The sequence below is a fragment of the Rana temporaria genome, chromosome 7 (genome assembly GCF_905171775.1).
Source record: "Rana temporaria chromosome 7, aRanTem1.1, whole genome shotgun sequence".
Classification (NCBI taxonomy): Eukaryota; Metazoa; Chordata; class Amphibia; order Anura; family Ranidae; genus Rana; species Rana temporaria.
The window spans coordinates 196,304,299-196,316,156 of NC_053495.1; the positions used below are offsets into that span (position 1 = coordinate 196,304,299).

The 11,858-nt window shown below is 39.5% G+C and overlaps 1 protein-coding gene across 2 annotated transcripts in view; it reads right to left on the reverse strand.

Annotated features, from left to right (window-relative positions):
- PDE4B (phosphodiesterase 4B) overlaps nucleotides 1-11,858 on the reverse strand; it is a 432,600-nt gene that overhangs the window by 369,832 nt on the left and 50,910 nt on the right. Inside the window, exon 1 of one of the 2 annotated variants that reach the window (XM_040360756.1) lies at nucleotides 7,233-7,899. The exons of the other annotated variant lie outside the window; for it this stretch is intronic. Within the exon in view, the coding sequence (XP_040216690.1) occupies nucleotides 7,233-7,471 (239 nt within the window). The 5' untranslated portion in view covers nucleotides 7,472-7,899. Of the gene's footprint in view, nucleotides 1-7,232; nucleotides 7,900-11,858 lie in introns of those variants that run through there. 2 annotated transcript variants of the gene reach the window in all.

The window sequence follows — 11,858 nt, forward strand, 5'->3', positions numbered from 1 at the left end:
TGTCATCCAATGTCATCTGTCCAATGTCATCCCTCCATTGTCATCCATTGTCATCTGTCCATGGTCATCCCTCCAGCAAGAAGTCCATAGGAAACTATTTCCTACGGCCCAGATTCAGAAAGGACTTACGACGACGTATCTCCAGATACGCCGTCGTAAGTCCGAATGTGCGCCGTCGTATCTATGCGCTTATTCAGAAAATCAGATACGCTTGAATTTTGACAAGATACGACCGACGTAAGTCTCCTTACGCCATCGTATCTTGGGTGCATATTTACGCTGGCCGCTAGGGGTCGCTTCCGTAGATTTACGCGTCGAATATGTAAATGAGCTAGATACGCCGATTCACGAACGTACTTGCGCCCGTCGCATTTAGCTACGCCGTTTACGTAAGGCGTACGTCCGGCGTAAATTTACCCCTCGTAAAGCAGGGGTAAGTCATGTTAAGGTATGGGCGCGGGAACAGCGTGGTATTTTACGTCGTTTGCGTAAGTCGTACGTGAATGGGGCTGGGCGTAGGTTACGTTCACGTCGAAAGCATTGAGCCGAAGTATCTTAGGGAGTATTTGCGACGTGATTCTGAGCATGTGCGCGCATGCGCCGTTCGATCGGCCCTTCATTTACAAGGGGTCACGGTTAATTATAATACAACACGCCCACTGCCTTGCTACTTTGAATTACACGGGCTTACGCCGGCCCATTTACGTTACGCCGGCGTACATATGGGAGCAAGTGCTTTGTGAATACTGTACTTGCCTCTCAATGTTACGACGGCGTAGCGCATATGAGATGCGCTACGCCAGGGATATGCAATTAGCGGACCTCCAGCTGTTGCAGAACTACAATTCCCATGAGGCATAGCAAGACTCTGACAGCCACAAGAATGAACCCAGAGGCAGAGGCATGATAGGACTTGTAGTTTTGCAACAGCTGGAGGTCCGCTAATTGCTTATCCCTGCGCTACGCCCATCTAAAGATGCGCCGATCTCTCTGAATCTGGCCCTAAATCTTTTGCTGCTAAAGGCATATTTCATAAAAAACATTTTTTTATATATATATTTAATATAAAGGCTTCTTAATTAGCATCATTAAATCTGCAATAATTGGTTGATGGTCTACTGAACCTCGCCAAAGCAATATAAATCAGATAATTGGCGCTTATGTCATTTGCGAGATAACGGTATTTTTTTTTTTTACGTGACCGCCTAAACATTTTAATTGCGGTAGAGCAGTTGGTGGTCGTAAAAAAAATACAGCCAGCTTACGGTATTCTTATATTAATATAAAATGATCATCTCAAATAACAGCCAATGAGAAATAACAGCTGGAGCGATCGTATCGGTTGCTATGGGTTACTGCAGGGTTTGACAAATTTGCTTGGAATCTAGGAGCCAGCTAAAAAAGTTAGGAGCCAGAAAACACGCCCCGTCCTGCCGAGCTTGCACGCAGAAGCGAACACATACGTGAGTAGCGCCCGCATATGTAAGCGGTATTCAAGCCACACATGTGAGGTATCTACGCAATCGTTAGAGCGAGAGCAATAATTCTAGCTCTAGACCTCCTCTGTAACTCAAAACATGCAACTTGCACGGAGGCACAGGATCCTGTGCCTCCGTGCGCCCCCGCCTCCCCCTCCGCGCGATCGCGGCGGGCCCACGACGGCCGTTAATTGAGGCCGCGGCTTCGGCCTCAATTACCGGCGGGCGCCAGGTCACCATTTCTTGTCGCAATTGCAACCTGGCGCCTCTCCAGAACTTTCTCAGTGTGTGTATACTGTGTGTGTATATTGTGTGTGTGTGTATACTGTGTATGCATACTGTATATACTGTGTGGCCCCATAATCTATTGCCTGGGGGCCCCATAATCTCCTATTGCCCAGGGGCCCCATAATATCCTATTGCCCGTGGGCCCCATGAGTTGTCAGTCCCTGATGATCACAAAACACCTACAGGTGCGACTGAGCGCGCACGTCTTTCTGCACGTTTCCCGTGTGCCGCGCTACCCATTGATTTCAACAGGGCCTGTCCTACAAGCGGGTAACGCAGAAAAATAAGCCGCTGACTCTTCCAAAACGGCATCATGCTGCGGCGCGGTTTAGCTTGGTGAGCGCAAAAAAACATGCAGAGGTGCGTTGGCAGTGCCATTAACAATAATGGCACCCCTGTGCGTTTGCCAAAAGTGCAACGCATTTCTACGTGTGTCATGGATTTTGCGCACATTCCCAACGCGCATAGATTGAACCTATCCTAAGAATAGTGCAATAGACAATAATTGCATGAGATCAATCTTAAATTAGAATATTTACCAGGGAAAAAAAAAAAAGAAAATAACAACATTGTTACAAATTGAAATGATATGATGCGTCTGCAATCAATAACATTGTGCGTTTGATAAATAACATTAGGCTCCATTCACAAGACTATTACATGAGGATCAGGATATTTTATTTTAGCCATGTGCACTATGCAAGAGTCACACTGAAAATAACTGTCACTTTAAATACGGTATATATATCCTTATCCTCATGCGAATGGAGCCTAATGTTATTTATTGAACGCACAATGTTATTGATTGCAGACGCATCGTAGCTTTTCAGTTTATAACAATGTTGCTTTTTTTTTTTTTCTTCTAGTAAAGCTTTGTGAATTAAGCCTGCTAATAACATTGCGTGCTCCATGTCTCTATTCATAGGATGTGGAATTCATACGTAAGGAATACTGGTCCAAAAGTTGAACCGTTGTTTAGGGCAACCACATCCCATGATTTAATCCAAGTATTGATTGGTGGGTAAAGCCTAATAATATTTTGGATCAGTTGATGACATGGGAGCAAAGACGGGAAACTGGTCCAAAAAGTCGAACCATTGTCCAAGGCCACTGACGTCCTTGAGTCGATCCCAACAGCTGATTAAGAGATGTAGGCAGGGCCGCCATCAGGAATTATGGGGCCCCTTACACAGCTTCAGGCATGGGCCCCCTGGAGCAGAGAATCAGCGGGCCGGGGGGGGGGGGGGGGTTTGCTGCCGCCGCGAATTGAGGTCAGTGGGGCTTTGGGTGCTGACAAAAAAAAAAGGGTTGCCCTGGGGACCTCTGGGCCCCTTACAAAAAAAAAAAGAAATAAAAAAATATATATTAAAACAAATGTATTAAAAAAAAAGGGTTGCCATCTGGGCCCCTAGGGATCTCTGGGCCCCTGTGGACCTCTGGGCCCTTTAATAAAAAACAAGAAAATAAATTAAAGAAAACATTTTTATAAAAAAAAAGGGGGGGGGGTTGCCATCAGGGCCCATGGGCCCCTTACCAAAAAAAGGGGGTTGCCATCCAGGCCCCTGGGGACCTCTGGGCCCTTTAATAAAAAACAAGAAAAAAAATTAAAGAAAACATTTTTATAAAAAAATAAAAAAAAAAGGGGGGGGGGGGTTGCAATCAGGGCCCCTTACAAAAAAAGGGGGTTGCCATCCGGGCCCCTGGGGACCTCTGGGCCCTTTAGTAAAAAACAAGAAAAAAAATTAAAGAAAATGTTTTTATAAAAAAAAAAAAGGGGGGGTTGCCATCAGGGCCCCTGGGGACCTCTGGGCCCCTTACAAAAAAAGGGGGTTGCCACCTGGGGACCTCTGGGACCTTTAATAAAAACCAAGAAAAAAAAATTAAAGAAACCCTTTTTTTTTTAAATAAAATAAAAAAAGGGGGGTTGCCATCAGGGCCCCTGGGGACCTCCGGACCCCTTACAGGTGTACTGCCTGTACCCCCCTGATGGCGGCCCTGGATGTAGGAAACAGATTTGATTTTGCACCAGCCTAATAATATTTTGTCCGTATGTATCCATTTATAAGACATGGAATTCATATAGAAATGACAGAACATTGGTCCAAAAGTGGAACTGTTGTCCATGGCAACTGCATCTCTGATTCAATCCCAGCACCTGATTGGTGGGTTAAGCCTAATGATATTTCCTCCATATGTATCAATTTATAAGACATGGAAGTCATCTATGAAGAAGACTGGTCCAAAAGTCGAACTGTTGTCCATAGCAACCGCATCCCTGATTTCATCCAAGCACCTGATTGGTGGATTTGGACAACAGCTTTTTTTTTTTTTTGACCAGCCTGATAATATTTTATCCATACGTATCAATTTATACGATATTAAATTCATATATGAAAGATGGAAAACTGGTCCAAAAGCCAAACCGTCGTCCATGGTAACTGCATCATGGATTTAATCCAAGCACCTGATTGGTGGACACAGACAACAGCTTTTCTTTTTCACCAGCTTGATAAGAATTTGTCCATATGTATCCATTTAAAAGACACAGAATTCATATTTAAAGGACAGAAAATTGGTCCAAAAGCTGAACTGTTGCCGGCGACAACCGCATCCCTGATTTAATCCGGACACCTGATTGGTGGGTTAAGCCTAACAATATTTAATCCATATGTATCAATTTATAGGACACAGAATTCATATATGAAAGACGGAAAACGGGTCCAAAAGTCGAAACGTTGTCCATGGCAATTGCATCCCTTATTTAATCTGAACACCCGATTGGTCAATCAATTCTAATCATATTTCATCCATATGTATTAATTTAATCCCAGCACCTGATTGGTGGATATGGACAACAGCTTTTCTTTTTACCTTCCTAATAATATTTTGTCCATATGAATAATTTTATAAGACATTGAGGGCCAGATTCACAGAAAAAGTACGCCGGCGTATCTGCTGATTCTCCGGCGTACTTTCAAATTTGCCGCGTCGTATCTTTATTTGTAATTCACAAACAAAGATACAACGGCTTTTGGCTAAGATCCGAAGGCGTACGGCTTCGTACGGCTTCGGATCTTAGGATGCAATACTTTGGCGACCGCTGAGTGGAGTTTGCGTCGTTTTCCGCGTCGGGTATGCAAATTAGCTGTTTACGGCGATCCACGAAGGTACGGGCGTTTGTCGCATTCTCTTACGTCGTCGCTAGTCGGTTTTTCCCGTCGCAAACTTAAGCCTGCTATTTCATGGCTTAGATTTAGACCAGCCATGTTAAAGTACGGCCGTCGTTCCCGCGTCGAATTTCAAATTTTTTTTTTTGCGTAAGACGTCCGGGAATACGAAAGGACGTAACGCACGTCGCCGTTCAAAAAACACGTCGGGGCACCGTAATTTCGCACAAAGCACGGCGGGAAATTTCCTAACGGAGCATGCGCAGAATGTTCGGCGCGGGAACGAGCCTAATTTAAATGGAACACGCCCCATTTGAATTAGGCGGGCTTGCGCCGGACGGCTTTATGCTACGCCGCCGCAAGTTTACACGCAAGTGCTTTGTGAATCAAGCACTTACGACGAAAACTTGTGGCAGAGTAACGTAAAGGGGATACGTTACGCCGCCGTAATTATTCGTGAATCTGGCCCTGAATTCGTATATGAAAGATGGAAAACTGGTCCAAAAGTCGAACGGTTGTCCATGGCAACTGCATCATGGATTTATTCCAGACACCTGATTGGTGGATACAGAAAACAGCTTTTCTTTTTCACCAGCCTAATAAGATTTTGTCCATAATTATCCATTTAAAAGACACAGAATTCACACATAAAAGATGGAAAACTGGTCCAAAAATGTAACCGTTGTCCATGGCAACTGCATCCCTGATTTATTCTGAACACCTGATTGGTGAATCAATTCTAATAATATTTTATCCATATGTATCAATTTATAAGACATATTTAAAGGACAGAAAATTGGTCCAAAAGCTGAGCTGTTGCCGGCGACAACAGAATCCCTGATTTAATCCGGACACCTGATTGGTGGGTTAAGCCCAACGATATTTAACCCATACGTATCAATTTATAGGACACGAAATTCATATATAAAAGAGGGAAAACGGGTCCAAAAGCCATTTTTCATTCATATGTATCAGTTTAATCCAAGCACCTGATTGGTGGATATGGACAACAGCTTTTCTTTTTCACCATCCTAACAATATTTTATCCCTATGTATCCATTTATAAGACATTGAAGTCATATATAGAAGATGGTCCAAAAGTCAAACTGTTGTCCATGACAACTGCATCCCTGAACCCGATTGGTGAATCAATTCTAATAACATTTCGTCCGTATTTATCAATTTACAAGACATTAAATTCATATATTAAAAGGACATAAAATCAGTCCAAAAGCTGAACCGTTGCCGGCGACAACCGCATCCCCGATCTATTCCGGACACCCGATTGGTGGGTTAAGCCCAACGATATTTTATCCATACTTATCAATTTATAGGAAATGGAATTCATATATAAAAAGATGGAAAACTGGTCCAAAAGCTCAGCTGTTGCCGGCGACAACCGCATCCCTGATTTAATCCGAACACCCGATTGGTGGGTTAAGCCTAACGATATTTTATCCATATGTATCAATTTACAGGACATTGAATTCACATATAAAAAGATGGAAAACTGGTCCAAAAGCTGAACCGTTGCCGTTGACAACCGCATCCCTGATTTAATCCGGACACCTGATTGGTGGGTTAAGCCCAACGATATTTTATCCATACGTATCAATTTACAGGACATGGAATTCATATATAAAAAGATGGAAAATTGGTCCAAAAGCTCAGCTGTTGCCGGCGACAACCGCATCCCCGATTGAACCCGAACACCCGATTGGTGGGTTAAGCCCAACGATATTTTATCCATATGTATCAATTTACAGGACATGGAATTCATATATAAAAAAAGAGGGAAAACTGGTCCAAAAGCTGAACTGTTGCCGTTGACAACCGCATCCCTTATTTAATCCGGACACCCGATTGGTGGGTTAAGCCTAATGATATTTAATCCATACTTATCAATTTATAGGAAATGGAATTCATATATAAAAAGAGGGAAAACTGGTCCAAAAGCTCAGCTGTTGCCCATGACAACCGCATCCCCGATTGAACCCAAACACCCGATTGGTGGGTTAAGCCCAACGATATTTGATCCATATGTATCAATTTACAGGACATGGAATTCATATATAAAAAGATGGAAAATTGGTCCAAAAGCTCAGCTGTTGCCCGTGACAACCGCATCCCCGATTGAACCCAAACACCTGATTGGTGGGAAAACAACAGCTTTGCCTTTGCACCAGCCTTTCCCTACCCCCCCCCCCACTTTGACCATTGACCCCCCAGCTTTCCATGTATGTGCGCACCAGCCTGTCCCTACCCCCCCCCCCCCACTTTGACCCCCCCCCCAGCTTACCATGTATGTGCCACAGTAAAGCGCCGGCGCTGGCGGATGCTCTTGTTGACCAGTAACTTTCGGAAGAAGCAGGGGGAGTTCCTTGGCGAGCTGCGGGGGGAGATTTTGGGCGAGGTGGTGCTCCTCTTGCCCGCATGTCTGGGGAGCTCCAGCTCCAGGTGCATGTGCTCTTTGAAAGTTCGGATGTAGACCTCGGTATCGGGAGTGGCGAGCTCGTTCGAAGAATCCTTCGATGTCATATCTTAGAGGCGTCTTCACACGCGAGGCATAATAACCTGGGGCGGGCCGCGGAGGGCGATTCGGAGGGGGAAAAGAGGGACCAAAAGGCGTTTTTTTTTTGTTTTTTGGTATTTTTTTTTTGGAGCACGCAGAAGTATTAATCCGGCGGGAATAGTATCCTCGATTTTCTCCCCTCGCGGCGTCGCGTCAGCCGTGCGCCTGGCTGAGGGTTTTTTTTTTTTGTTTGCGAACCTCTTACTGAGACTCCGGATGTTCATTCAAGACCAGTTCATGCAGAATTGATCCCTCATCCATCCTGAATTACACAGAACCCTCGCTCTCTCTCTCGCCTTTCTCTATCCTGCTCTGAATTGGCGACGGAAAGAGCAGCCGCGGCCGCCGCCTGCGAGCGAGGGAGAACAACAACAAAAAAAAATGTGAATTGCTTTTAAACGATGCCCTTCAGTCCCATAGGCTCGACTTGCCAGCTTCCATGGATGAGGGGAAAAAAAAAAAAAAAAAGCCCTTCATTCAGAATATCTCGCTGAGCTGCTGAATCCAAACAGCGCCTGGCCCCGCCTCCTCCGCTGCTGATTGGGCGGCCAAGGCTGCTGTCAGCCGGAGCTTGCACCAACTGATCTGAAGGGCTCAGCTACACAGCAGATTTTAATCGCTTGCCAGCAAGGAGTTTAACCCCTTGTCGGCCGGCGCGTCATTTATTTAAAAACATTTTTTTTTTTGCAAATGCCACCATTGCATGGAAAGATGTCAAAGAAGAGGGGGGGGGGGGGCATTAATTTTTTCCCCCCATAATTTTTATTGTTTTCTGGATAATTTGTACAAACAAGAGATTGTCATATACAGCATGCGTGAAATAACGCTTTTATATTGGAAGAATGGTAAATAATTTGTACTCTTAACGGAAAAGTCATTGTTAGAGTATGATAAAGTATAATAAAATAAGATATAAAATAGGAATAAAATAATAAATCAATAATTAAATTAAAAAAAAAACGAAAGTATAAAAATAAAATACAAAAAATATAAAAATAAAGAATAAAATACGAAAAAAAATATAAAAATATATACAAAATAAAAAGGGAAAAAAATAAGATGTAAAATAAAATAAAAACAAAAGTATAAAAATAAAATACAAAAATTATAAAAAATATAAAGATATTGGGGCAGATCAACAAAGAAATTACGCCGGCGTATCTATTGATACGTCGCGTAATTTCAAAGTTCCAGCGTCGTATCTTTGTTTTGTTCCCACAAAACAAGATACGACGGAATGAGGGATCGATCCGACGCCGTCGGATTGTAGGTGTATATTTACGCTGGCCGCTAGGTGGCGTTTCTGTCGAATTCCGCGTTGAGTATGCAAATTAGCTAGATACGGCGATCCACGAATGTACGTCCGGGCGGCGCATTTTTTTACGTCGTTTGCGTTCGGCTTTTTCCGGCGTATAGTTAAAGCTGCTATATGAGGCGTGCTCAATGTTAAGTATGGCCGTCGTTCCCGCGTCAAAATTTTAATTTTTTAAGTCGTTTGCGTAAGTCGTTCGCGAATAGGGCTTTGCGTAGAATGACGTTCACGTCTTAGAACATTGGCTTGTTGCGGGTTAATTTCGAGCATGCGCACTGGGGTACCCCCACGGACGGCGCATGCGCCGTTAAAAAAAAATGTAATTTACGTTGGGTCAAGACGTATTAAAAATATACAAAATAAAAGGAAGAAATAAATAAGATGTAAAATAAAATAAAAACGAAAGTATAAAAATAAAAATAAGATACAAAAATTATAAAAATTTAAAAGATATTGTTTTCTGGATAATTTGTACAAACAAGAGATTATCATACAGCATGTGTGAAATAACGCTTTTATATTGGAAGAATGGTAAATGATTTGTACTCTTAACGGAAAAGTCATTGTTAGAGTATGATAAAGTATAATAAAATAAGATATAAAATAGGAATAAAATAATAATAAAAAATATATAAAAATAATAAAATATAAAAATTAAGAATAAAATATGGAAAAATATAAAAAAATATACAAAATAAAAAGGGAAAAAAATAAGATGTAAAATAAAATAAAAACAAGAGTATAAAAATAAAATAATAATAATAATTATATATATATATATATATATAAAGCATAAAATACAAAAAATATAAAAATAAAGAATAAAATACGGAAAAATATAAAAAAAATATACAAAATAAAAAGGGGAAAAAATAAGATGTTAAATAAAAAAAACGAAAGTATAAAAATAAAAAGCAAAAATTATAAAAATATAAAGATATTGTTTTCAGGATAATTTGTACAAACAAGAGATTATCATACAGCATGTGTGAAATAACGCTTTTATATTGGAAGAATGGTAAATAATTTGTACTCTTAACGGAAAAGTCATTGTTAAGAGTATGATAAAGTATAATAAAATAAGATATAAAATAGGAATAAAATAAGATATAAAATAGGAATAAAATAAGATATAAAATAGGAATAAAATAAAAATGAAAGTATTAAAATATAAAAAATTATAAAAATATAAAGATATTGGGCCATATTCAGAGAAGAAGTACGCCGGAGTATCTGCTGATACTCCGGCGTACTTTCAAATTTGCAGCGTTGTATCTTTATTTTGAATTCACAAACAAAGATGCAACGGCATTTGGCTAAGATCCGACAGGCGTGCGGCTTCGTACGCCTTTGGATCTTAGGATGCAATACTTCAGCGCCCGCTGGGTGGAGTTTGCGTCGTTTTCCGCGTCGGGTATGCAAATTACCTGTTTACGGCGATCCACAAAGGTACGCGCGTTCGTCGCATTCTCTTACATCGTCGCTAGTCGGCTTTTCCCGTCGCAAAGTTACGGCTGCTATTTAGGTGGTGTTTTTTTTTGCGTTAGTCGTCCGGGAATACGAAAGGACGTAACGCACGTCGCCGTTCAAAACATTACGTCGGGGCGACGTCATTTCGCGCAAAGCACGGCGGGAAATTTCAAAACAGAGCATGCGCAGTACGTTCGGCGCGGGAACGCGCCTAATTTAAATAGTACACGCCCCATTTGAATTAGGCATGCTTGCGCCGGACGCCTTTACGTTACACCGCTGTAAGTTTACAGGCAAGTGCTTTGTGAATCAAGCACTTACGCTGAAAACTTGCGGCGGTGTAACGTAAACGGCGCAGGTACCTTAATCTGGCCCATTGTTTTCTGGATAATTTGTACAAACAAGAGATTCTCATACAGCGTGAAATAACGCTTTTATATTGGAAGAATGGTAAATAATTTGTACTCTTAACGGAAAAGTCATTGTTAGAGTATGAAAAGTATAATAAAATAAGATATAAAATAGGAATAAAATAATAATAAAAAATATATATATAAAAAAAAGAATAAAATACAAAAAATATAAAAATAAAGAATAAAATACGGAAAAATATACAAAAATATACAAAATAAAAGGAAAAAATAAATAAGATGTAAAATAAAATAAAAACGAAAGTATAAAAATAAAAATAAGATACAAAAATTATAAAAAATATAAAAGATATTGTTTTCTGGATAATTTGTACAAACAAGAGATTATCATACAGCATGTGTGAAATAACGCTTTTATATTGGAAGAATGGTAAATAATTTGTACTCTTAACGGAAAAGTCATTGTTAGAGTATGATAAAGTAGAATAAAATAAGATATAAAATAGGAATAAAATAATAATAAAAAATACATTAAAAAAAAAAAATAAAATACAAAAAATATAAAAATAAAGAATAAAATACGGAAAAATATAAAAAAATATACAAAATAAAAAGGGAAAAAAATAAGATGTAAAATAAAATAAAAACAAAAGTATAAAAATAAAAATAAGATACAAAAATGATAAAAATATAAAGATATTGTTTTCTGGATAATTTGTACAAACAAGAGATTATCATACAGCATGTGTGAAATAACGCTTTTATATTGGAAGAATGGTAAATAATTTTTAATCTTAACGGAAAAGTCATTGTTAGAGTATGATAAAGTATAATAAAATAAGATATAAAATAGGAATAAAATAATAATAAAAAATATATAAAAAAAAGAATAAAATACAAAAAATATAAAAATAAAGAATAAAATACGAAAAAAAATATAAAAATATATACAAAATAAAAGGAAGAAATAAATAAGATGTAAAATAAAATAAAAACGAAAGAATTAAAATATAAAAAAATATAAAGAGATTGTTTTCTGGATAATTTGTACAAACAAGAGATTCTCATACAGCTAATAATAATGCTTTTATATTGGAAGAATGGTAAATGCAGTATGTGCCATTCATCTGATAATAATAATTTGTACACATATTGTTAAGCATATTAGGTTATAAAAAAGTATAATAATAAAAGATATAA